The sequence below is a fragment of the Zootoca vivipara genome, chromosome 5 (assembly GCF_963506605.1).
Source record: "Zootoca vivipara chromosome 5, rZooViv1.1, whole genome shotgun sequence".
Lineage (NCBI taxonomy): Eukaryota > Metazoa > Chordata > Lepidosauria > Squamata > Lacertidae > Zootoca > Zootoca vivipara.
Genome location: NC_083280.1, coordinates 62,616,512 through 62,642,568, shown reverse-complemented (window position 1 = coordinate 62,642,568; position 26,057 = coordinate 62,616,512). Strand labels below are relative to the sequence as shown.

Below are 26,057 nucleotides of genomic sequence, written 5' to 3'. Positions count from 1 at the left end.
TTTTTTGGGGGGGAAATTATGCCAGATCCCTCCCTGATGAGCATGGTACGTGGTGGCCAAATTTGTTACATTATGGTTCAGTGGTTACGGAGAAAGGCTGTGATCTCCACATGTGCAATGCCTACATTACAGATGATAGATAGATAGATAGATAGATAGATAGATAGATAGATAGATAGATAGATAGAAAGATAGATATACTGCAGTTAATTTAATGAGAACTCGAGCTCGATGAACTGCTTATGAATGAGTAGCATTTTTTAATTTTTAGCAATGATGGCTTTAACTCTTTCAGATGTAATTTTCTGAAAGAGTTAATACTGAAAAATATACAGGCAGAAAAAAAGTAATTAACTTTATTGAAATGCAACAGGAAAACAGCTAATGAGAAAGTATAATGAATATTTTAAGATACTTATTTTATCACAACTTTTCATTTTGTTTCAATACAAAAACTGTCCAAAACCATAGTGTCAGGATTAATGTATTAAAAACAGAGGGAGAATATGCACACTCAAAATTAGTGCAATAAAACTGGTAACACACAAGAAATGCAAGGCGGTTTCAAAGTTATACACAAATAGCTCAGTAATCAAGGAAAAGTATTTAGAGGATGTAAAGAAAGCAGTAAACCAGGCATGACCAACAGGTAGATCACTGGTAGATCATTGGCTCCCCCCAAAGAAGCTGAACAACTGTGGCTCTCCTAAAAAAGCTCAACATTTCGCCTCCTCCCTGAAAAAACTTTGACCCGAAACCCCCCAAAATAGGCCTTCCTCCTTCCTAAAAAAAGCTCAACAACTTTGACCTGAACCCCCCAAAAGGGGGTAGATCACTGCCAGTTTTTAACTGTGAGTAGATCGCAGTCTCTTGGGAGTTGGCCACCCCTGGTATATACTGAGCAAGACCAACTGGAATGAAACACCACAAGAAATCAGTGTTTGTTAATTGTGTGCAGGTTTTGCTCTCAACAGGTCAGGAAGGAGATGAGGCTAAGCTCAGGATTGCCATTTCCAAAATAATATGGCTCTGGAGGGCCTTTGCTGTAGCTGCTTTCCTGAATCTGGATTTCCACAGCTGCCCTTTTTAGCATGGGAAGGGAAGCCTTGCTGGGGCTTCATTAGTCTAGACCAGGGATGTGGAACCCATGGCCCTCCAGATGTTGCTGGACTACAACTCCCATCACCCGTTATCATAGGCCATGCTGGCTGGGGATGATGGGAGTTGGGAGTCTAATATCTGGAAGGCAACAAATTAGCCATCCCTGATATAGACTCATAACCTGGGGAAGGTTAGGCAAGTTTAGGCCTTCGTGGGCATAATCCACTTTCAGGGCTGTCTAAGTGGGTGGGTATCTTAGTACCCTAGTATACATACTGGGGGTAGCTTTATTTATTTAAACTAATTACCAAAATTTTGTCTGATTATTAGACTTGGTAAGGCTAAATCTCAGCTTCTTCACTGGGAGGCTACTGAAAGATAGAAGCTTCCATACAGTTCTACCTTGTTAACTCTTCAGAGGAAACAGTTAACTACAGCTGTCATTACTAAGGCCCTTGAAGGAAAGAGAGAGGGGTTGATGGAAATGCAAGACTTAACAATGCCTGTAGACTCAATGGGGTTTTCAGCAAGCCAATCTCATTCTAATCTATACCATACAGTATCAACCAACCTTCCTTACAGCAATGAAGTGTTCTGAGCATTGTAAAGTGGCTTCACAGCAAAACGTGCTGGGCTTTAAGAAGAAGAAGAAGAGTTTGGATTTGATATCCCGCTTTATCACTACCCGAAGGAGTCTCAAAGTGGCTAACAATCTCCTTTCCCCTCCTTCCCCACAACAGACACCCTGTGAGGTGAGTGGGGCTGAGAGACTTCAAAGAAGTGTGACTAGCCCAAGGTCACCCAGCAGCTGCATGTGGAGGAGCAGAGACGCTAACCCGGCTTCCCAGATTACGAGTCTACCGCTCTTAACCACTACACCACACTGGCTCTCAACTGATGCCTTCTCATTCTTGACTGATGCAATGTAGGCACTGTAGCACGTTGACTGCCAAGGACACAGGGCCACCCAGTTATCACTGGCACCCAGAACTAGGGTGAGATATGCAAGAGCTTCAAAGAATTGAGGAGTCCAGGCACAAAGTGGAGGGGGGGGGGTAGTTATACATGCACAGCTGTCTACTACAGTGACATAAAGGGAGAGGCAGTTGGCAGCAAAGTCCATTTCAAGGCTCTTAGCTGCTCTGGCGTTCTACATTAAGATGGATGGGTTCATGGATACAGAGGCTGGACTATAGATAGGAAAGAAGATTTCAAAATTGATTGGCTTAGTTTCTCCCAGGTCTTGGGTTACACCTAGGATTGTATGGAAAAACAATGGCTGATTCCAATTCTGAAAACAAAGTCCAGCAGTTATGGTAGCAGGGATCTATCTACCTCCTTAAGCACAAAACACAAGTTACTTATTAAAAGAACAAAGTAAAGAGAAACACAATAGTTTTCCATTAGCAAAGTTGGACGGTAATTTTAGATGGTGTTCAAGGTGGTAGGGGAAAACAACTGACGTTCATTTGGGTAGCATTACCTAATGGCTTGAAAGCTAAGGTCTTCCCTGTGTTTGAAGGTTGAAGATGAGCCCCACAGTGAGTGGCACCCATGGACCACAAAAATATGAGAGGAAAACCATCACTGTCTCTTTTGGTACAGACCAAGCCAACCTTTAAGATCTTCTGATGATGCCCTGCTGGTCATTCAACAACCAGAAATGGGTATGCTGTTGTGGGGATGTTTTCGAGGGTCTCTCTCTCCAAGTGGACCCATTTTGTCTCATCTTCTAGAATATACGGGATTATGTGGCATACTTAGTTGGCGATGTAATATGATTCTAAGTCAGGGATTCCCCATCCTCCTTCTGAAGAGAGGAGGTGCAGGTATTTGGGGCTTATTCTTGGCCAGGCATAGGAAAACTCAGCAATCCAGATGTTTTGGGACTACAATTCCCATCATCCCTGACCACTGGTCCTGTTAGCTAGGGATGATGGGAGTTGTGGTCCGAAAACAGCTGGAGGGCCGAGTTTGCCTATGCTTGTTCTTGGCCTTTAGTGTGAGAAAATAAATGAGTGGTTTTTTTCCCCCTGCCACTTCTGGAGTTGGGTTGGGGGAATCCAGATTGGGAAGGGTTTGGAATAAATAGGTTAGTTTTGGGAGGGTAATTATTTTGATCATGGCTATTTTGTCTGAGAGGGTGAAGTTGATGTTGTTCCATTTCCTCAAGTCTCTGTTGATTTGTTGTCACAAGGGCTTGTAATTGTGGAGGTACAGTTGAGGTTTCTGGTTATTTGAACCCCTAGGTACCTGAATTTGGTGTGGCAGTTTTATATTTGTGCTGTTGGTGAATTACCCGTATATTCCGGCGTATAAGACTACTGGGCGTATACGACCCGATGTATAAGACAACTCCCGACTTTTGAGAAGATTTTCCTGGGTTAAAAGGTAGTCTTATACGCAGGGTATGTGGGGTGGGGTGGGGGGGTGTTGAAGCATATAGCCTCAGATTTTGCAAAGTTTATTTGTAGTTTACTTGTAAGCCCAACACCTTTGCGGATGTGTTGAGTTCTTTAGTTAGGGTAGTTGCTGTGTTTATGGGGTCTGGTGTTGTGACCATCAGGTTGTCTGCAAACAGCCCTCATTTGTAGGTTTTTCCTTTTATTTCCACACCCTTGGTATCTGGAGCTGCTCAGAGTCGGATAGCTAGGGGTTCCAGGGCCAAGATGAATAGGAAGGGAGATAGTGGGCATCCTTGTTTTGTGTCTCTCTGGATTGCTGTGGTATTGGAGTCCATATTGCTAATTCTGCATTTTGCAGTTAAGGTTGGCATGGTCAGCCCTGTTAGGAATCTTCCAATTTCCTGTTCAGGTGGGTTGCAGGAGGTGTATAGGTTGGCATAAAATCCAGCAAATTCTGAAGTTATTTCTTTGGTGGACGATGTTATGTTACCGTCTTTTTTTAGTGATACAGTGTATTCTTGTTTTGAGTGATTTTTTTCCTGCATCTGTTTGCTAATAGTCTGGAGTTCTTCCCTCCATATTCGTAAAAGCGTCATTTAGAGTATAGGATGTTAATCATTGTTTTATTGATTTCTAGAGAGTCAATTTCTCTTCTTTTTTGTTCTATGAGTTTAAGGCTCCTGTTTGTTTGTAGTGTGGTGAGAGGGTTGTAATGTCCTGTTCTAGTTTACTAATTTTTGAGGTTTGTCTTTTAAGGGATGCCCTCTCCTTTTATGCTGGCTCCTCTGATGACTGCTTTCATTGTGTGTGTGTGTGTGTTGCGATGTCACCCACATTGTTGTCCTTAAAGTACCGGTAGTTTTGGAGAGTTTTCAAGAGACTCTCTAGCTAGTTGGTTTGTGGTTAGGATGGGGCTGAAGAACCATGATGGGGTAGTTTGCGTTTCCTCTCCTATTATGAGAGTAGCTTCTACTGGGGTCTGGTCTGTGGTTTTAATGTTACCAATGTTTGTTGCTTCTACCAGGGTGAATCAGGCCTTGTGTGAGCAGAATGCTGTCCAGTCTGGACACTGAGTTGGAGCTTCCTTGAGGTTCTGAAATTCTGGCCTGCCTCGCTCGATTGTGCTCCAAGTGAAGACGTCAACAAGGGTAAGCAAAGTCAATCCATTGCCTTCATGCCTGTTGAATAGGAAGCATCCCTGTTGATGAGGTAACCAGGCTAACAACCCATATTTTGCCATGTTGCGGAATTTATGTTATTGCAGTGCAGTGTGGCAAAAATAAAAGGGTGTTCGTTTGTCTGGTTGGCTTGTTAACAGGGTTGTGTCACTCTCCCCCCAAAATCCATTCAAAGCAAGGGTAGTCCTGCAAAAACATACTTTCACCCCCTTTTGTAAGGTCACCAAAGGGGGGGGGAGGCTCTTGTAATGGTTTGAAAAAGCTTTTAGCAGAAAGCATCAAAATGCCTTTTTGGCACAGCATTCATTTCAAGTGAAATCTTGAATAAAATTACCTCTCCAGTAGGCTCTGAAAGTAGAATGGGGCTAGTTCAAAGAACAGTAGTGGGTAATGAGTTCATTGTTGTTTGGAAATGGAATACCAGTAGTTTAAGCAATTACAGACCTTACTGAAATGTAGAGATAGTATACTAGCCTTCCTTCCCCACATTTAGCACTTCTTATTCTACGATAGAAATAACTCATACTGTGAGAGATCAGTTTGTTTTTCCTAAAGGAAAAGCAAATCTCGGCCAAAAATTAATATACCGCCTGACAAGATAATAAATACTCAAACTTTATATAAATATAGCACTCATATTCTCCAATAAGCTCCACTGTTTGGACAAAATTAAAACAAAACAATAAGGACTTAATTTTTAATTTGCTCTCATGACATGCAGCTTTGACAAATTCATATGAGAGCGACTTGCTATTTGACAAGTGAGCAACACAGTAGGAATCTTGCCCCTTTTGCTTAGTGTTCGGATTTTTCAAACAGAAACATTCATAAATAGAGCTCAGTCACTGCTGAGATGATACATTTATGGACCAATTATTACAAAAAGTAAATTATTTAAACCTTTAAATATTTGAGGATGAAATATAAGCAGTTATTGAAACATTGTCTTCATCCTATGCAGTGTGTCCTGGATTTTCCGAGACTGCTTTTCAGCTGGTATCTGGTAAAAGTTGGCATAGTTGTCTGCTGCTAAGGCAGAGATGTCTGCATCACTAAAAGATGCTATTCTGTGTCTTAAGAAAGATTGAAGCCGGTGATCTGGAGAGAACATGTAGTGGTTTTCTTGCAGTGCATGAATCTGGCTCACAACTTTCGCAATGTTTCTTAAAAAGAAAGAAATTAAAGAAATGAGTTAGTCTTTTCTGTCCTTTATCAGCTGGGAAACTAATGTTTATATAATAAATATTTTTAAATGTTTTTTGGTAGACCCACACAAGGCATTATACAATAAAATCAAACCAAGTCAACTCTTTCTACCTTTATACGTTTAGTGAGATGCCAAAATACTGAATGTACTTTTAAGGTTTCCATTGTTCTATATTGGTTTGTGAAGAATTCTGTGGCATAAGTAAGATTACCTGAGTTTAGTCCATTTATATGTCCCATTTCTCATTGTAAATCCTCCAGTTTCAAGCTGTTGAACATGCATTGCCAGAACATGGGCTGATGGAATTGTTGGTGAAGTCTTAAATCTCTCTCCTTCCATTAAACACAAGCTGTCACTTTTTAAAAACACCTGGTATAATTTGTATAGATACATATACAGACACGTTAGTACATGGCATAAAAGATCAATCTGATGGGGACTTTAGGGTACTGTACAGAACATGCTCAGTACAACCATAGTGTTTTAGGAAAAAGAACCAGGATTAGAGAAGGAAATAATGCAGAAGAGTAATTTATGTGAAGCTTAACTTGAGTAAGAGATTGGTGTGACACAGCCTGGAAACTTATTTTAATGCTAGACCTCAGTCTACAAAGCTTTATCTCCAGTCAGGTGTACCTGGACAGGGCCATGTAACATCTTAAACAATCGAAGTGGCCGCATATCTATTTCATTGGAACCGAGGGTATTTCAGAAACTGTAGTCAGGCCAAGAGAATTACAGTGATACCTCAGGTTAAGTACTTAATTGATTCTGGAAGTCTGTACTTAACCTGAAGTGAACTTTCCCATTGAAAGTAATGGAAAGTGGATTAATCCGTTCCAGACGATGAAAAACACCCCCTAAAACAGCAATTTAACACGAATTTTACTGTCTAATGAGACCATTGATCTATAAAATGAAGGCAATAATCAATGTACTGTACTATAAAATAAATAAGACAGTATTGTAGATGGAAAAAAAATAACATTTACAGTGGTACCTCAGGTTAAGTACTTAATAGGTTTGGGGGTGCCATTTACACCCCCAAAAGTACTTAACCCGAGCAGCAATAGCGCGCATGCGCAAAGCGCCGATAGTCCTTCTGCGCATGTGCGAAGCGCACAGATCGCTTCTGCGCATGTGGTGGAACTAAGCACTTCCAGGTCCACGGAGTACTTAACCCGAAATATGACTGTACTAGATTTTCCACAAGAAGCACTTCTGGATTTAGGGAGCCAGAGTCCAGGGGGCAAAGTTGGTGGTAAGACAACTTCTGTTTACAAGTTAAAGATTATCAGCAAAACCCTATGCATGTCTAGTCAGAAATAATCCCAATTAGTTTCAGCAGGATTTAGCTCCAGATGTGTGGATTAGACAACATACAATTGATGGATTGATTAACCTTCTCAGTTATACTGAATCTAGTAAGATAAAAGCTACTTGGAAACAAAGGTAGGGATGCCTTTCCTGAATGAATTTCCACTTCCTCCACCAATCACTATCCAGATTTTGTGAATGTTCTTTATAGCAAAGAATTTGAATATGAGTTATCTTGAGGGACAGGTAAAACCATTCAGTGGGGGGCAAAGAACAAAAAGCATTGTTGTTCAGAAGATAAGAGGCTCTAGCTCTGACTAGGGACATCTGGTTTAAATTCCCCCAAAATCATGAAGGCTCACTGTTTGAGAGTCTCCCCCTAGAATCACAAGATAAAAGAGGAAACCTGAGCTTCTTGGGAGTAATACTGGGACAAGTGTAAAATGTAAAATGAATAAATGTGCTAAACATAATGTGTTAGATCTCACTGATTTCAATGGAACTTAATTTCAGATAACCAATTCTGGATCCAACCTATTTTGGCACACTCCAAAATTGGAGGTATGCAAGTTCCATTGCTTTCAGCTTTCTACAGATTCCTCAAATTTCCCTAGAAAAGAAAAATAAAGTGTGTACATTTCCTTACTAAAACTGGATTTGCTGGGAAGCGGAGAAGTGGTAGGGGAAGAAAAAAAGAATAACTTGAAGGTGGATCCTGTACCTATCCACACTTCATATAAGAGATTATATTTTTGCAGTACCTCAACAGCCTTTAGTTCTTCCATTATTTCAGACACTTTAGAAGACAAGCATTTCCAAACCTTAGTGGAAAAAGTAAATTAAACAAAGTGTTAGTCCTCTGAGCTGCAATTCAACATATTGCCTGTCCAAAATATACATATCTGTATAAATTGCAAAGTATATGCTTACTCACTGGTAACTGTCTCACAATGAGATTTTCCAGTCCTTTTAGGATTTGCATCGCGGTAGCAAAATTTCTTTGCTCATAGCAACATTTTGCAATGAAGAGTAATTTTGATAGCAAGTTAACCTGCATCTGGAATATAAAAAAATACGTATTTTACAGAATGTGCTGGTATTCAGTGTCAATGTCTGTGTGAGACGTATGCTTGGAAACCCTCACATTGAGGCACCAGTGAACCTATTACTGTACAGACAGTTAGGCAGTGAGAGAGGGCAGGGTTGTTCTAAGGAGGAAAATCAAAACAGCTAACTGAAGAACAACCCAACGAGTGGAAATGCATTATCTACCATCTATAAGCTCTCAAGAAAGGTTGACTTTTAGAGCAGAATGTAGAAATATCGCTTTACATGTTGAAACAGGGTATCATGGAACAACTGGAGCTTGCAAGACTGTGGCCATAAGAGATTTCCACATTGGCAAGAACAACATGGGTGACCTAGTGACAAGGAGAGGATCCTCATCTTGTTAGAGCATGCATTGAACCTAGGCACAGAGATATGGGTCTTTCTCCATAAGAGTACAGTCATACCTCGGTTTAAGTACGCCTCGGTTTGAGTACTAAGTACTCCACGGATATGTCTGGAATGGATTAATCCACTTTCCATTACTTTCAATGGGAAAGTTCGCTTCAGGTTAAGTACAGACTTCTGGAACCAATTGTGTTTGTAAACAGAGGTACCACTGTAACCTACTTTAGCAGGGGGGCACTCAACATGGCACAAGAAAAGCATTTCTACCTCTCTCTCTCCCCCCCCCCCTAAATTGCATCCAAAAGCAATAGTTCTGAATAATGCTCTTGAAAAGTTCCATAGACTTGGTCATGTTATGCCTCATTTGTTTCTGGAGTACTAAAAGATTGCACCCATTATCAATGGACTATGTGCAGAAATGAGCAAAGGAAAAGCATTCATCTCCATTTCTGCCCAATTCAACTTGCTGTCACCCATGTACAAATAGATGGCAGATATTTCAGCACACTGTCTTTTTATTGGTAAATTACTTTTAAAAAGGACAGTCAGTATGAATGGTAAAGGCCAACAGATGCAATTATGGCAAATTGCAGTCTCCTATTGAACCAGAAGGGGATTGTTGAAAGGCAAGTGGCCTAACAGTTTTTTATCTACTGATCTGCTCCTGGTCCCAGATATTCTTTTGAACATTAATAGAAAGATATGTCAACTGTACACTTTTGCCAACACTTGCAGAACATAACATTCCAATAAAGCAAATTTAAGGAAAGGTGGAATCATGCCCTGAATCATAAAAATGAGAGGTGGGTTCATGCAACCATGTAGCTGTGGCTATCTTAAATACTGCAAACCTGACCAAATTAGTGTGAAATAACATTTTATAAACTTTAGATAGAGATCTTTTCATCTCAAGCATGGGAAAAAGCCCCTTGATGGCAAGAACATATTTGCAACACAAGATTAAAGGTGAATTCTAATACCCACTTCAGAAAGTCATAGGAGCATACTTGCAACTCTAACTTCTTCTTCTCTTCTCTTCTTTCAGAAGTTTGTGTTTTGCTTAGCAACATATCCTCTCTCCTCTCCATATGTGCAGCAGCAGCAGCTGGCGTGTACTGCAAGTGGGGCTGAGTTGCTCTGCCAGCTTTCCAACACTATGTATCACTGCCCTCGCCAAGAGGAAGAGGGGAAGGCGTCTGAAGCCCAGCACAGTGTGCTGGCACAAACTACACCACACTGAGGTCCCCGTCTTGTCCCTCCTGGTTTTTGGTTGTGACTCAGGAGGAAGACAGAAGAGCAATACAGCCCAACCAGCTGCTACCGTGTGTGTTTGTGTGTGCAAGAATATAAACAGGAAATCTTGGCATTCATGAAACGGAAGGCTAATTAAACAAAATTTTACTACATGCCCAGCTCATGGCAGGCCTTTGCAAGATGGAACTATGGATGCAAATGAATGAACCTAATCCCTCAACAGCTATGCATTTCTAAAGCCTGTATAGCTAACCCATCCCTTTAAAAAACCCTAAAAACAAAGGTGCCTTTAATAAATACTGCATTGTTAGATGCATTTCAGTCCCGCGCTACATTTCTCCAGGATATCTCTGTACTGTTATAGGAAGAGGTGCTGCCTTCTGCCAGAACATGCTGAATGTATTCATTCATTTTTAGGTCGCATCTGCACCATACATTTAAAGCACACGGAGTGGTATTCAATGCTAGTGCTACTCAGAGCAAATCCACTGATGTTAATGGCTAACTCAGGTTCATTAATGCCACTGAATCCATTCTGTGTAGAACTTATTTGAATAGTTTGATTTCCACCAAGGAATCTTAGGGACTGCTGATGGTTAAGGGCCCTGGGCAGTGTAGTTCTGTGCAGGCAAGCAACACTTCCCAGGATTCTTGGGGGAAAGCCATGGGCTTTAAAGTGGTATAAATGTGTGCATTAAAATATATGTTACAAGTGTCACCTTGGTTTTCCACAGGATTGTGCACTAAGCAGCTTACATCATATCAAATGAACAATATTATTAAAGATAATCAAAATGTAATATAAACAGATACAAATATCAACATAATGTCAATACTGTAAATGAATGGCAGTTTACGTAAATCTCAACGCTACTAAAAGCAACCACCCAAAACAATGATTTAAAGGAACTGTATACTCTAACCCAGCAGTTTAACTAGGAGAAAGAATAAAGCATATATTTTGTTATGTAAACAGAAGCCTTGGGATTGTTAGGGAGAGCAACAGAAATTTCACTCTCTCCCTGCCATGGTACTGTAAAAAAAACACCAAACCCTCCTCTCAGGAGCTAATGTTTGCATTTCAAGTGAAGCCTCTTCTTTTGAATGTTAAATCTCTTGCAGCCACTATGACTACTTCATCCTACAGCCTGAGAACCTTATTCAGATCAAACACAGACAAAATAACTGCATAAGAAGGGCCAACCACAAATAAATTATCAATACACACAAAAACCAATCATGAAAAAGAGGACTGCAAACCTTAGAGCTGTAGCTTGTTACAATTTCAGCAGCAACCCAATTACTGACATTGTCTGCATATTTTAAAAGCTGCAAAAGGTAAGCATCTTGGACACAGTTTTCCGCAAAAAGGTTATAGGCTTGCACAGGCAATTGCTCAGAGGAAGCAGCTCTGTAAAAGACAAGCATCTACAAAATTTAAATACTACATTATATCCATGCAAAGGGGGCAAAGCAACATTATTTCCTTACAATGAGTTGAGTGTAGCTCCCAGAATTACCCAGTGCCTCAGGCAAAGAGACAGGTTTTGGTGATGGAGCTACAGAGACATTCCTTGTACAATAAAGGCTCCTCCTCTTGGCTGTGGGGAGTCAAACAAGATTCTCTGGAGCAGCAAATGCAGTGCGTAACAAAGCTTGGCAGGAGAGATCTGAGTGAAGCAACAGAGTGAAGCAAGTACCACTTCCTCCTGGCCACCTGCTTATGTGTCTGGGAGGCATTTACTGAGGGGTACTCCTGCCCTCATTCCAGCAGATGGAACACCTGTAGGAATAGCCAAGTAGGCTAAATATATTTATTTTTCCTTTTCTCTCTCTCTCTCCTTGTGTCAGTAAAGTAACCGGCACAGGTGCCTTTGATTTACAGTCCCTTCCCTTTTCTGCTATGCTGATTTACTTCTGTTAATCCCAAATGATGTCCAGTGGGAAAAATAATGGAGAAAATCTCTTAACTCCCAGGCTCCAGTCTTAAACTGGGCCAGCAAAATATAGAACCTACACTCATGTCAAAGGGTTAAAAAGGTAAAGGGACCCCTGACCATTAGGTGCAGTCGTGACCGACTCTGGGGTTGCGTGCTCATCTCGCATTATTGGCCGAGGGAGCCGGCGTATAGCTTCCAGGTCACGTGGCCAGCATGACAAAGCCCTTCTGGCAAACCAGAGCAGCACATGGAAACGCCGTTTACCTTCCCGCTGTAGCGGTTCCTATTTATCTACTTGCATTTTGACGTGCTTTCAAACTGCTAGGTTGGCAGGAGCTGTGACCAAGCAACAGGAGCTCACCCCGTCACAGGGATTCGAACTGCCGACCTTCTGATCAGCAAGCCCTAGACTCAGTGGTTTAACCCACAGCGCCACCTGGGTCCCTGTCAAATGTGTAACAAATGATAATCCTGAACTGGAAGCAAGAGGTATGTTCAAAATGTGAGAGACCTTAGAATATTTAACCAAAAAGTATTCTCAAAATTCACAATAATTGGCAGATAGAAGTATAAGCACTAGTTGCCTTATGTAAGCCTCTGGCTAACACTAGACTATTAATAGACTATTAATAAATGAAAAATATCTATTTTACAAACTAGATGTATGCTACTATTTTGCCAAAACCTTTTGCTTAAAAAAAAGTCTGTTCAGTGTTCAGCATCAGGCAGTATTCATGTCCTTGGATAATGCTGCCCTGTCTCGGTTGGTGTGCTTTGTTGAAGTCTCTCATCATACACTGAAGTCTACAACAAATTTGCTTGTGCTAATAATTTTCCCCCAATACTTCAATAGGCCATTAGGGTAGGCAAAGCACCAAACTTACTTTTGGAAAGACACACTCTTATCATTGACTCCAAGGAATCTTGAATTTAGAAAGTGCACTGGGTGACATTTATGGAACATTTCCTAAAACAGACAAAAATGGCATATGATGCACTTAATCTGGTATACACTACTTATCCATTGACCCCCTAACTCTGGCAACCTCTCTAGAAAGATACCATGGTTGATGGTATCAAAAACCACTGGAGAGGTCCAGGTGAATCAAAGGAGTTTTACTCACCCTGTCCTAGGGCTGCCATATACCCACGTCCGGATTTTCCCAGACATTACCAGGATTTCAAAGGCGGACTTGACACCCAGGGGAATTTCCGAAAGGCAGCGCTTTGTTCTGGATCTTAGGCAATGAAAAATTGTTTTTTTTGCATTTGACTAAAAAAGCCCAACAATTTTGGGGTGTTCCTAAACTTTCGGGTTATCCTGGTTTTTACTTTCTGAAATATGGCTACCCTATCCTGTCTCTTTCTTGGCAGGAGTCATTCTACAGGGCAAGAAAGGCAGTTTATGGAGGCTTCCGGTTCAGCGCCAGCGCCGATCGGCGGGGTTTCGTCTCGTCTCCGAGGCGACCCGTCTCTGCTAGGAGTGGGGAGGGCAGCGAGAGCGACGCTGCGCCCCTTAGAACCCCGGGAAGAGCGTCCCGGGGGCGAATTTTGTTCGGCAGAGCCCCAATCCGGACTCCCCAACTCTCCGGTAAGCTCTAATAAGAGCTCCGGAGCGAGGAGGGTAGAAGTCGCGGGGGCCATTTTGAACGACAACGTTACCCTAGCAGAGAGAAGCTACAAGCCGAAGGCGGAGAGCGCTGGATTCTTTTGAAAAAACAATTCGGAAACAAGACTGTAAGTAATTTCAAAATTTGGATTACAAATTAATTTGGATTCGGGAGAGAGGGGGAAAAATGGAAGCCACCCCCCCCACCGGCAATTTAAGAAACAGTAAATAGAAACCCGAAGCCGTAAACAGAAGATTTTAATTTAAAAGGTTCCCTCAAAGGCATCAAAGAGGATCTCCCCTAGATGCAGGGTAAAAGGGGAGAAAAACTGGGGACGTGAATACCCTGCAGAAAGAGGAAAAGATCCAGAAAGACCTTTCTTTTCCCCGGGAGCCGGCAGCCCAGACAACCCAGTGAGCTGATCGGGATTTATAAGTGGAATTTTATTTTTATTTCTATTTTTGGACTTTATGGAACTTTTTGGTTTATATGCTTTTGAAATATGAGTTTGGACTTTACTTCTATGTATTAAGATTCGGAGAATGCAGCCAGCTTGTTAAAATGGAGTCGAGAAAATAAACTGTGACTATTTTCCACCCCATGTGACAAGTTTTGACCTTGACAGGATTGAACTATGACAACAAAAAGGTATTCGCCTGAGTTCCAGCGGACTGTTTTGACCATTATGTGGGAAGTAAGAATAGGACTATGTCAAGATGAGACACAACAACAAGAGTTAAAGCAACAATTCCAGATGGTGATGGCGGAATATGAGTTCTTAGAGGATGAAGCTACTGAAACTGAGGAGGACGAGTGTGAGAATGATAGTGACAGAGATTTGGAGGATTTTGACAATGACGGGGACTGTGATTTGGAACGAAAAGATGATGACGATGACTGTGATAATATAATACAAAATGAAGCTCACCATGAAAGAAAAGATGATTTTACTCTACAAAAAGTCATGTGGAGTGCCCCCCTTTTGAGGGGGGTCCGATTGGATTTACTGGAACTTCAGAATGCCCACAGGGAAGAGGAAAAAAATAATCAGAGAAGAGAAGAAACTCAGGGGTGCTGTATGGAGGCCTGGATGACAAAATACTGCAAAAAGGGGGTGGGGTGAAGGGAGAGCGGGGTTGTGATTAATAGGACGGATTATTAGGATTAAAACTGGACTGCGGACTGCGGAACTTGCTGGATTGGAGGGTTGGAGCCGGAAATTGGGGATGAAAGGTTAGATTGGGAATAGTTATAGTTTAAAAGTGAATTGATTTTGGAAAAAGGTGAAAATATGGAGGCTTATTGAGGGGGAAAAAATTAGGCACGGGAAGAAAAATTGGAGTTTGATTTTTTAGTGATTTAGATATTTGGTGAAAATGATAATAGTCAAGTTTTAAAATAGTATGAGGTATAAAGGTGATTATATTATAGATTAAGAAACTGTTGAAGAGGATAAAAAAGGGACGAAAACTGGGGAAGGGGGGAGGTCGGGGAAGCCCACAAAATATGGTTTATTAATTATGAGTGAAAAAAAAAGATTATTTTTTTTGTTTTTGTTTTTTCTTCTTTTTTTGTCCTTTTTTCTTTTTTCTTTTTTATTCTTTTTGGTATGAGAATAGATGGTTGGATGGATGCCTTCCTGTGTACTGCCCTGATTTCCTGGAGCTCCCTGGTGGCAGGGGGGGGGCTTTGGGGCAGGGGAGGGGGAGGAGGACAGAAATCCAACCATAAAATGGACCATCTCTGACTGTTCACCTGCGTGGGATACTTCTGTGGCAGGGGAGGACCCATGGAGGGGGGTGGGAAGAAGGTGGAAAAGGTGTTCCTGTATGTACCGTTTTTTTTTTGTAATTTGTAAAATCAATAAAAATTATGTTAAAAAAAAAGAAAGAAAGGCAGTTTATGTGCCAGAACCAGGCCTCAACCCCAACTAAGAAACTGACCCAGAAAGTCAGTTTCATAAAAATATATATGTGATTTTACCTGTTCCAGCAGTGTCAGCTGATGGCAAAGTTGTTGTGCGGTATATTCTGTTAAGACATATGGCATTCCGTCTGTTTTAGAGTAAAAGCCTGAGAATTCTTCTGCTTCATTTGAATAGCATGGATTTGCTAAAGCTGATGTAATGCTATGCTTGCCTCTCTGATAAGGTGCAACAGTTTCACTTTCCTTTGAGATATTCCAATTAAAGCTCTGTACAAAAAGAACAAAAGGCATTTGCTCCGTCTATAACTTTACTCAGGCAAAAACGAACACATTATTACATAATGCAATATGTAGGTTAAGTTCAAAGACTAGTACCTGTACAGTAAATCTATGCAGTTAAATTTTATACCATCATATCTTAATACAACAATATCCATTTGAGAGCACAGTCCACAAGTCTAATTGAACAGGACTCTATAGAAGCCTATTATTTCTACTTCCCCCTTGTATTAAAGAAACTTTGACTTTTTAGTTCAATATTCCAAGTTGGGTTTTTGTTTTTTACATCATTCTCCATTCATGCCTAGTTGAAAGACTAACTATAAGCCTTAGCCAGAAAATAAACTATGGCTTGGGTTTATTAACATGTAACAAGATATGCTAACAGCAAATATTTCAACTGTTACCAAAAAAATCTTTGGTTAAAGAATATTTTGACAGAGTTGCCACGCTATTAATCTCTGTATCGCTAATTTAGCTCTGGTCAAAAATATGCTCCTTATCCATTTCTCCATACAGCCTCCAATCTTCTATTCCCAATACTGGTGATCTCCCTCTCTTGAGCTGATTATTTTCCATACTAGTAAGCTTTAAGGAAGTGTGATGGGGACAGATGCTGTAGGGGAGAAGAGGGGTGAAATTCCATTGTGCAAGCGGAAGTCTGCTACACTACCAGAACAGCAGCCCAGGAATGACCTATTATGATATTATATTTAATATTATAATTATCTGGCATGTCTCAGTCTAGGCTGTGAATGTAACTCTCAGACCCTGTAACAGTTGTTGATGTTTATTGTATTGCTTTGGGGGAAACTCGTAATAAAAACTAAACAGATGGATAGACAGAAGAGCACATGCCAGGTGCGGCTGTCCGTAGAGCAAGTTAAAGAAGCCTCGTACCTTTTGCAAAAGATCTTTTGAGCTCTTTTTGCAGTGAAAGTGTAAAGGTTTTATTTCACTGGTTTCCTCCTCTTCTTCTTCTTCCAATTTTTCTGCCTGGAAGTATTCAGAAACATTGCTTTGCTTCCTGCTAGTAATGCTTCCCAGTAGTGACAGCAACCATTCGCCATAGCCATTGAGTGGACCTACCTACAAAGAGGGCATTGTTAGAGTCTTCTTCAGATTGTATCGGCCTTAATATCTCCAAAATAAACCCTGTTTTACTAGAGCAGGCATCCCCAAACTTCGGCCCTCCAGATGTTTTGGACTACAATTCCCAGCATCCCTGACCACTGGTCCTCTGAACTAGGGATAATGGGAGTTGTAGGCCAAAACATCTGGAGGGCCGCAGTTTGGGGGTGCCTGTACTAGAGTGATTTAGGAAACAAAACTCGTGGGTCCCCAAGGCATGTTATTTCCTCCCAGTTCAATTATATCTTATAATGTTGATGCAATCTTGCATGTCATGACTTACTTAGATGACATCCACCTTAAATTTCCTGTAAATATAGTGAATTACCTTGGAAATGATAACGCCTTCTAGTGTACTCATAAAATCAGGATTTACTGCAAAGTCTACAGCATAGCAGTCTTTAATCCAGGTTTGCAGAATGGCGAAGCTACGGTGACATATTTTGCTAAGCAACGAACATGAGTCCAGGCTTGAACTAAGAACAACAGAAAGTTGGTGAATAAATTGACATTTGAATATTCCACCAATTATAATTAATGTACTTGAAAGGATTATGTGTCTCAGTTTATCTCTTCCAGAACACAAACAAGAAGTGTAGCTTCCTTTTTTGTAGCTTAATAAGAAAGGAAAGCTATTGTATGTATTTGTTGGCCACATGCATTTGTTGGCCAAAACACTCAGCCAAGAAGAGGATTCTTTCTTTAATATGCAGTTGTATCTTGTAAGAAATGATATAAATCCCATCTAACTTAAATGAATGCTTTTAGTTTCAAAATAAAGTGATCATTCACAATTTCAAAGGAACAAGGAAAGACTACTGATACATCTATGCTAGTAAACTGGAATGTATCAAGAGTTCAGCTTTATTTCAACACTTACCTGGGTAATGTGATTCTGATTCTATCAAGAAGAAATTGAAAAAATTCTTCTTGGGAGCAGAAGTATCGAAAGGTGAAGAGGAATTGCTGTACATAGCCTTCTAAAAATGCATTTCTGCAGAGTACAAGAAAAAAAATCAATATTGTAAGCTCAAATGTGCTTTCTTGGAATCAAGCACAGCAAAAGATAGAAAAGTGAAAGGAAAGAGATTCAATTACTGTCACTTGAATTCCCACAATCTCTATTTTCTTTTAGAAATTCCATGTTCAAAAATTTAATGACATTAAAGCACAATCCTACATTTTCAGGAGCTGCAGATAATCCTGAGTGATATCCAACTAAGTAATATAGTAGTCCGACTGAAATCATTTATCAAACCCTCTTATGTAAACAGGTCTATTGTGATTAAACCCCCTTATTTCAATGCGTCTACTCTATGACTAACATTGGAAATACCCTATTTCCAGTCCATGTGAATTTTAAATGTGTTCACTCTTAAGTCTGTTCGGTCCCATTCCAACATTAATCTGTGGTTTAAAAAAATATGCAATTTGTACTTAAATACCTGTTTTATCCCAATGTGTTCATTTCTAAATGTTGATCTGGAATGCTCAATATAAACCAGAATTTGGGAATTTCAGAAAAAATAAGAGCTCCCTTTGCCTTCCTCAACCATGACATGATAAAATAAATTTAACTCTAAACTATAGGAACCCCCCCCCTAGGTCCAGTACTTAAAATGAGAAAGATGATCCCACTCTCCATTGCCTAAACTTGGAAAAGAATTGTCCAAAGGAGTTGTGTTAACCTGGGACTGATTCCTTAACTTCTTTCTCACCTTACTTTTGCAAAGTAGTGAGAGAGACACTTCCCTTTCCATCTCACAGCATAAAGTGCATGGAGACTGAGATTAGAATTCACCTTCATTTCAAAAGGGAGGGGGGGTGAGAACTGACATCACCTTTTGTGAGACTGCAGAACAGGCTGTACCTGGAATAGAGATATGCCATCAGCCCATGTGGCATTCCAGCTTGTAGATTTCTTGGCTGACTTTGATTGTCATTACACGGGGCTCTATATTGGGTTTTATTTATATTATAGAAGAGGAGCATGCAGTCCAAGGAGCTAATGATGCCCAGAGCTTCACTGCTTGCCATGTTAACAACTGTAAGAAGGTTGCATGCCTCAACTCCCCATTTCTCTATAGACATAATCTGCAGCAGGAGACAAGGCAGAGAAAATGGTACAGTGTTATTCCAATGATGCGGTGGAGAAGGGAAGGGACACAAAAGCACTACTAATTTGCACATCTCTGGGCATGCAAATCCTCACTGCCCTCCCAGGAGGTTTTTTCAACTCTGAGCTAGGGCAGTTCCTTCTCCAGCATAAAATCCACCACCCTAATTCTGACAGTGGCCAATCAGATGCCTCCAGGAAGCTGCTCATTCTTGTGTGACCAATAAACAGGTCTGAGAACTGGTGGGGAACTATGGAAGTGGTGTTGATCAAAGGGATCCACTTCTGCACATTAAAATAGCAATGTTACTTTGGATTCTCATACTTCATTCCTCCAGCATTGAAGTGTGGCATGTAGGGGGGGGGATCTACAGTACTTCCTGCTGCATTGATATGGAAACAGTAGATACCAATTTCTAATTCAAAAATAAAACCAAAGAATTACCTGCAGATACTTCTTCACTAGGTCAAGAAACTGCACCTTTGATTTCATTTCTTCTAGCTGTCCCTTCAGTTTGGGCAACACTGTTTTCACTTCGCCACCTCAAGATTTAAAAAGTGCAGTAAGGGCCACTTTGTGTCAGCACAGATGCACAATTACTGTAACAACGCTCTTAAAATTACAAACTACAGATATACCTTTGCTTCTTTTCTCCTTATGCAACAACCTCTGGTAGAATTTTATACTCTTCCTATAATTCTTTGTCTCCATCGTTATCAGCTGTTCAAGTTCCTGGTGTGAAGGATGGAGGGAAATGAAAGTATAATGATGTTGTGGTTTTACTTCTGATAGGCAGAAGCTGGTTGCAAATAAGAATCAATCAACAATAACACCTAGTATTGCCCCGAACAGTTAATATGCATAAAAGTTAAAGCTAAACATTATCATGTTTTAACTGTCTGTTAACAATTCTAACAACTAGCCATATGGGTCTGGTTCAGAAGTCTATAAATTTTGTTCCGATTAAACAACGGTTTATCAGACCCGGAACTGCGTTGTGTTCCTATATGCCATCTCTTCTCTGCAACATCCGATTATAACTGTGGTTTAAGGGCTCACTCCAAACCAGGATATGGAGGGCCGTTTTGATATGGAATGAGCCCTTAAACATTTTACATGCTTGGCTATCACATGAAACTGTAGTTTAAACAGAGCAGGATATCCTCAACAAGGACAGGCATACAAAGGAAGGAGGGAAAAGGAGAAAGCATACAGAAACATGGTTTGCTCCCAATCTGCTAATCGGTGGTTAATTGGAAATGAAATTGGAAATGAACGGGGTCATAGTATCAGAAGAATAGGTACTTAAACTCATTTAAGCAACATAAATTGTACTTAAATGCCTTTAAAATTACTGATGAACATAATTATTTTCATTAATATTATATGCACATCACATAACCATTTTCTTTCTTTCTCTCCCCCGCCCAGGAATACTGACAAGTCTATAGTCTGTTTTGAAATGAATGTTCAATGCCAGCTAAAGTAGACTTCAATGAAAGGTGTAAAAAATCAGGATGAATGAAACAAAGTATTTATAAAAATACTAGGGGCAATCAAGACTAGTCATGTGTCCCCAAACAAGTCAATGTCATGCAGGCATGTCCAACAGGTAGATCGTGATCGACTGGTAGATCACTGGACGGCTGTGGTAGATCACTGGGTCCCCCCCCCAACAATGCTCAACAACTTTGGCTCCCCTAAAAAGGCTCAACAACTTTGCTCTGCACCCCTAAAAATGAGGCTTTCCTTCCTTAAAAAAAAGCTCATCAACTTTGATCTGAACCTCCCAAAAGGGGTTAGATCACTGCCAGTTTTTAACTCTGTGAGTAGATCACAGTCTCTTGGAAGTTGGCCACCCGTCATATAGGAAATAAAGACTTTGTTCTGTTTGCTTTCATTAAAAGATTTATTTTCCACAATTCTATCATGAGATACCAAAAGTAGCTTTGCCCAGTTCTGCAAGAGACATAATGTATGTATATCATTATGTGAATCCGGATGTATATCATTATGTGAATCTAGAATCCAGACTCCTTTCTTCGTGCATCTGATGTAGACCAGGGTATACATTCCTATTCAGGGTCACACTAACTGATGGCAAAAAGGGACTGTTGTTTCCCCCGAGCAAACAGTTCTTAAAGGGTGGAAAGACTAAGTGAAAACAACAATAATTCAGATTCTTCCCTGAGTTTCAAAACAGCTTTTCAAGTGGTAGGCAAAAATCCTATTAAAGAAAAATTACACAGAAGTCCTGGTACATTTCCCTTGGAAGGTGGCCTTAGCATGCAAGTGAAAACAGGCTGTGTGACTGACATGCCTGCAGTTATGCAATAAAGCCTGGTATTTTAATTATTTCCATTGGAAACAATTATCAACAAAGCACAGTAGTTAATTCTAGAATGAGTGACTTCTTAAATCAAATAAGTGCAGTCTGATTAGGGCTGTTTACCTTAAATAGCAGCGGCATTGCCTTATAGCATTCTATGTGAATGTGGGTGTTTGTAAATTGAAAAGCATTTTGTGAAATAAAAGAAATGGGAATACAGCCAACAAACTCAAAGACAAACCAGTTCTCTTTCTGGTTTGGAAAAAAAAAACATTAGGTTTAAGTCAACACAAGCTTTTGATCTGTTAAAGTAAGGACCATCTTCCATTGCTCTCCCTGAAGCTAAAGATGCCTGAAGGCAAAAATTGTTAAATTTCTTTGATAACAACACAAGGTGATATGTGAACTAATACAGTGGCTCTTGAGAAGAGCCTTTGCATTTAAGTACATATTAAAGATCAAAGGTCAACATTCTTCAATTCAAAACATGTCCTCAAAAAAAAAAAGGATGTCTCTGCTAAATACTTGACCTACTATGCAGGCAGAGAATTATACATCAAGAGTGCTAGATTTCTGTGAGCTTAATCGCTGAAATTGTAATGCTCATTGTAAGACTATACAAAACCCTTGATATTAGCTGGTAGCGAAAGCCCAGTAAACCATTTGGAGTATAGAAGAGACAGCACTAAAAAAACAACCCCAAAGTGTTTTATGGCACCTTAAAGACGAATACATTTATTACAGCACTAGTGGAATTCAGCCCATTTAAAAACGGGCGCTAGAACGCTGCTGTTGTGCAGCGCCGGCATGGGACGGAGCTTCGGAGGTCTCCGAAGCCCCGTCTCATGTGGGAGGTGCGAGGCGAGGCGGCGGGGGGGGGAGAAGCACTTCTCCCGCCCCCCCCGCTGTGCACCTCCCGCATGAGACGGGGCTTCGGAGAAGGTCTCTGAAGCCCCGTCCCATGTCGGCGCTGCGTGGTGAGGCGGCGGGGGGGAGGAGCGCTTCTCCCCCCCCCCCGCCGCCTCGCTGCGCACCTCCCGCATGAGGGGGCTTCGGAGAAGGTCTCCGAAGCCCCGTCCCATGTCGGCGCTGCGTGGTGAGGCGCAGGGGGGGAGGAGCGCTCCCCCCGCCGCCTCGCCGCGCACCTCCCGCATGAGACGGGGCTTCGGAGAAGGTCTCCGAAGCCCCGTCCCATGTCGGCACTGCGTGGTGAGTGAGGCGGCGGGGGGGAGGAGCGCTTCCCCCCCCGCCGCCTCGTCGCGCACCTCCCGCATGAGACGGGGCTTTGGAGAAGGTCTCCGAAGCCCCGTCCCATGTCGGCGCTGCATGGTGAGGCGGCGGGGGGAGGAGCGCTTCTCCTCCCCCCCGCCGCCTCGCTGCGCACGCCAAGCCAGTCCCCGAGCCGAAGTGCGCCGCGGCGGGTGCTTTTCGCCGTTTGCCTCCCCCTTCGCTCCGGGAAGGCAAACGGCGAAAAGCCCCCGCTGCGCCGCACTTCGGCTCGGGGACTGGCTTGGCGGCGGCGGGAAAAAGGGGAGGAATTCCTCCCCTTCTTCCCGCCGCCGCCAAGCCAAAGCTGGCTTCCCTTGACGCCCGCTGCCGCTTCGGCTTCCTCGGGGAAGGCAAGCAGGCGGGCTGCCTGCCTGCTTGTGTTCGCCGAGGAAGCGCCGTCCCATGCCGGCGGTGTGCAGCAAGGCTGCCGGGGGGAGCGCTTCTTTCCCCCGCCGCCTCACCGCGCACCTCCAGCATGAGACTGGGCTTCGGAGCAGCGTTTGGCGGAGCGGCGGTTGGCCGTTGTCTCTCCGTCCAATCCCTGTGTCCCTGGGGCCCATGCGCAGTGACCCAGGGACACACGGGACAGCTTGGACGCAGGGACAACTTGGACTTTATTATATAGGATAAGCTGCTGCGAACTCAAGCCCACTTTGTCAGATGTATGAAGTGAAATCTTAGTTGGCAGATACAAAAAGGAGCAAACTGTAAAGTCAAATGGCAACTCAACCAATGAACCCCATCAGCAGAAGCACTCCACAAAAGGGCTCCCCCCCTCCTTCCCTGGGGCCTGAGATTGGTCCCCAGTACAGTCATACTTCGGTTTAAGTACGCTTCAGTTTGAGTAGTTTCAGTTTCAGTACTCCGCAGACCTGGAAGTGTTTACTTCCGGGTTCCGCTGCGCTTGCATGCGCAGAAGCAATCTGCATGCTTCGCGCATGCACAGAAGCAATCTGCGCATGTGCAGAAGCGCTCCATTGGTGCTTCACGTACGCATGCTATCGCTGCTCAGATTTAGTACTTTTCGGGGTGCGAATGGCACCCCGGAACCAATTAAATACTTAACCCAGGGTACCACTGTAAATGTTATTTTTTCCATCTACAATACTGTCTTATTTATTTTATAGTACAGTACATTGATTATTGCCTTCCTTTTATGGATCAATGGTCTCATTAGACAGTAAACTTCATGTTAAATTGCTGTTTTAGGGGGTGTTTTTCATCGTCTGGAACGGATTCATCCACTTTCCATTACTTTCAATGGGAAAGTTCGCTTCAGTTTAAGTACGGACTTCCGGAACCAATTAAGTACTTAACCTGAGGTAACACTGTACATCTATGCTGGCAATAGAAACTGCAGTTGTGTAAGGGGAGGGGACAGGGGATTGTACTGCCTGGCAAGCTAATCTGCTTGTGTGGATGGAATGGTTTAACAGTGTGACATTAAATTCCACCCTTAGTCTTTAAGGTGTTGCAATACTCTGTTGTTTTCTCTGCAAGGGGCTAACATAACTGGAAGTATTTCCAAAATGTTTCCATTTCTCTTGCGAACAAACGTCTCAGCTTTCATAATCAGGTAGAATTGTTTAAGGCACAGCTTTGCAATTCTCCATGACTCCCCTTCATGCTCATGAAACATGAAGCCCAGGGAAGCTCCCTACCCCAACATTGCTCTTGATACTGTCCAGGTTACACAAACCTACACCGGTGCTTATATGTATTGCAAGTGGATATTGGAATAGTGTGGACAACAGTAACTAGAGAAGCCCATCTTGCAAGGACTGGAGAAAATAGGTTTTGAAGCATATCCAGTGCTTTTAAATCACCCATGTGAATGGACCTTGTAGAAAGCATATGTAATGCACTAGCTTAGCTCTGCAAGAATTAAAATGTAGCCTGCTTTTCATGTTCTATATTACACCTTAAAAAGTGTCCCTGCCTTTTCATCCATTCTTGAAAATCAGGATACCTACCGCTTTTTTCGCATCTATGTCTTGTGTGTCATTAATTTTTCGCTTTCCAAGTTTTCTTATGTATTGATGTACTTCCAAACTAAAACATTCTGAACCATAGAATGCAGTGCTCCAACCAGGACAAAATCCACACAGTTCGGATAAGCAGGGAGCTTTGGTGCAAACGTTTTCCTCCAACTTTAATAGAACCTGCTCTTGTTCTTGGTTCTCTGCTGGCAAGTCTGCACGGAGGTAACAGTCATTGGCTTGCAATATTTCTCCACCATTCTTTTGTATTCCATCTGCAGTTTCCTGTGATTCGGTTTCCTTTTCAGAATTACCTTGTGGGAGGTCATCTGCAATTATGCCGGCGATAGAAACTGCAGTTGTGTGAAAACATGTTGATCACATTTCTTTCATCACACTGGCAACTGTCACCAAGCCAATTGGCATACAAAACACGCACACACACATTATGTGTAGCAGCTGTGGGAATGTTCAGGGTGGCAGGAGAGGATATATAGTTTATTAATATCCTTCCTAACTTGCGTTAGCAAGTTTCTTTACTTAGCAGAGTGCATTCCCCTTTATACAGCAGAAAAGTAGTTGCAAACTCATGTGAGTTTCTGAGGACAATACGCAATTCAATCTGGCTTGTCCAGATTGAAAGGTGCTCTAATGTTTTCCTGGTAAGACCCCTTGAATCCCTCCTAAAGGAATAAAGACACCACAGCCTTATTCATAAGCAATAAAAAGAAAGTTTACTCACAATCGGGCAGAGCACAGTGTGATCCCTGAAGGCAGGTTTAAGGCTTAAAGTTACAAAATTATGCTACCGTGTTTCTCATATTTTAAGGCATCCCCCAAAATAAACAATAACAGGATTTCAAAGGGTTGGTGAAAAATAAGACATACCCCGAAAATAAGCACTATCGCAAAGCACCGACCGAGCGAGAGGCGAAGCCGCGGGACCCAGCAGGAGCTCCCTGCCTGCTTCCCCGAGCCGTAGCGCATCGGGGGACAGAGCCGAAGATCGGCGGGCGCTCCTTGCTGGGCTTGACAAGCCCGGGAAACAGCGCCCGCCGATCTTCGGACCTGTGCTGTGTGACAGGCGGGGTGGGGGGGAAAGCGGAGATCGTTCTCCGCTCTCCCCCCACCCCCGCCTGTCACCGAAGATCGGCAGGCGCTCCTTGCTGGGCTTGACAAGCCCGGCAAACAGCGCCCGCCGATCTTCGGACCTGTGCTGTGTGACGGGCGGGGGTGGGGGGGAAGCGGAGATCGTTCTCCGCTCTCCCCCCACCCCCGCCTGTCACCGAAGATCGGCGGGCGCTGTTTGCTGGGCTTGACAAGCCCGGCAAACAGCGCCCGCCGATCTTCGGCCCTGTGCTGTGTGACGGGCGGGGGTGGGGGGAAGCGGAGATCGTTCTCCGCTCTCCCCCCACCCCCGCCTGTCACCGAAGATCGGCGGGCGCTCCTTGCTGGGCTTGACAAGCCCGGCAAACAGCGCCCGCCGATCTTCGGCCCTGTGCTGTGTGACGGGCGGGGTGGGGGGGGAAAGCGGAGATCGTTCTCCGCTCTCCCCCCACC

General features: G+C 42.5%; 1 protein-coding gene across 6 annotated transcripts in view; it reads right to left on the bottom strand.

The window, feature by feature from the left end:
- Positions 1-362: 362 nt before the first annotated feature.
- The window catches only part of KNDC1 (kinase non-catalytic C-lobe domain containing 1), a 75,631-nt gene continuing 49,936 nt past the window's right edge, over positions 363-26,057 (bottom strand). Inside the window, exons 14-27 of one of the 6 annotated variants that reach the window (XM_060274843.1) lie at positions 24,492-24,850; positions 19,559-19,652; positions 19,365-19,462; positions 18,674-18,897; positions 17,684-17,797; positions 17,132-17,279; positions 16,573-16,761; positions 15,451-15,660; positions 12,742-12,824; positions 11,178-11,328; positions 8,143-8,265; positions 7,970-8,029; positions 6,103-6,260; positions 363-5,847 (exon numbers count right to left, since the gene is read on the bottom strand). In XM_060274843.1, the coding sequence (XP_060130826.1) occupies positions 5,616-5,847; positions 6,103-6,260; positions 7,970-8,029; positions 8,143-8,265; positions 11,178-11,328; positions 12,742-12,824; positions 15,451-15,660; positions 16,573-16,761; positions 17,132-17,279; positions 17,684-17,797; positions 18,674-18,897; positions 19,365-19,462; positions 19,559-19,652; positions 24,492-24,850 (2,243 nt within the window). In that variant the 3' untranslated portion in view covers positions 363-5,615. Of the gene's footprint in view, positions 5,848-6,102; positions 6,261-7,969; positions 8,030-8,142; positions 8,266-11,177; positions 11,346-12,741; positions 12,825-15,450; positions 15,661-16,572; positions 16,762-17,131; positions 17,280-17,683; positions 17,798-18,673; positions 18,898-19,364; positions 19,463-19,558; positions 19,653-24,491; positions 24,851-26,057 lie in introns of those variants that run through there. The other 5 variants (XM_035138280.2, XM_035138281.2, XM_035138284.2 and 2 more) reach the window with 5 other exon arrangements.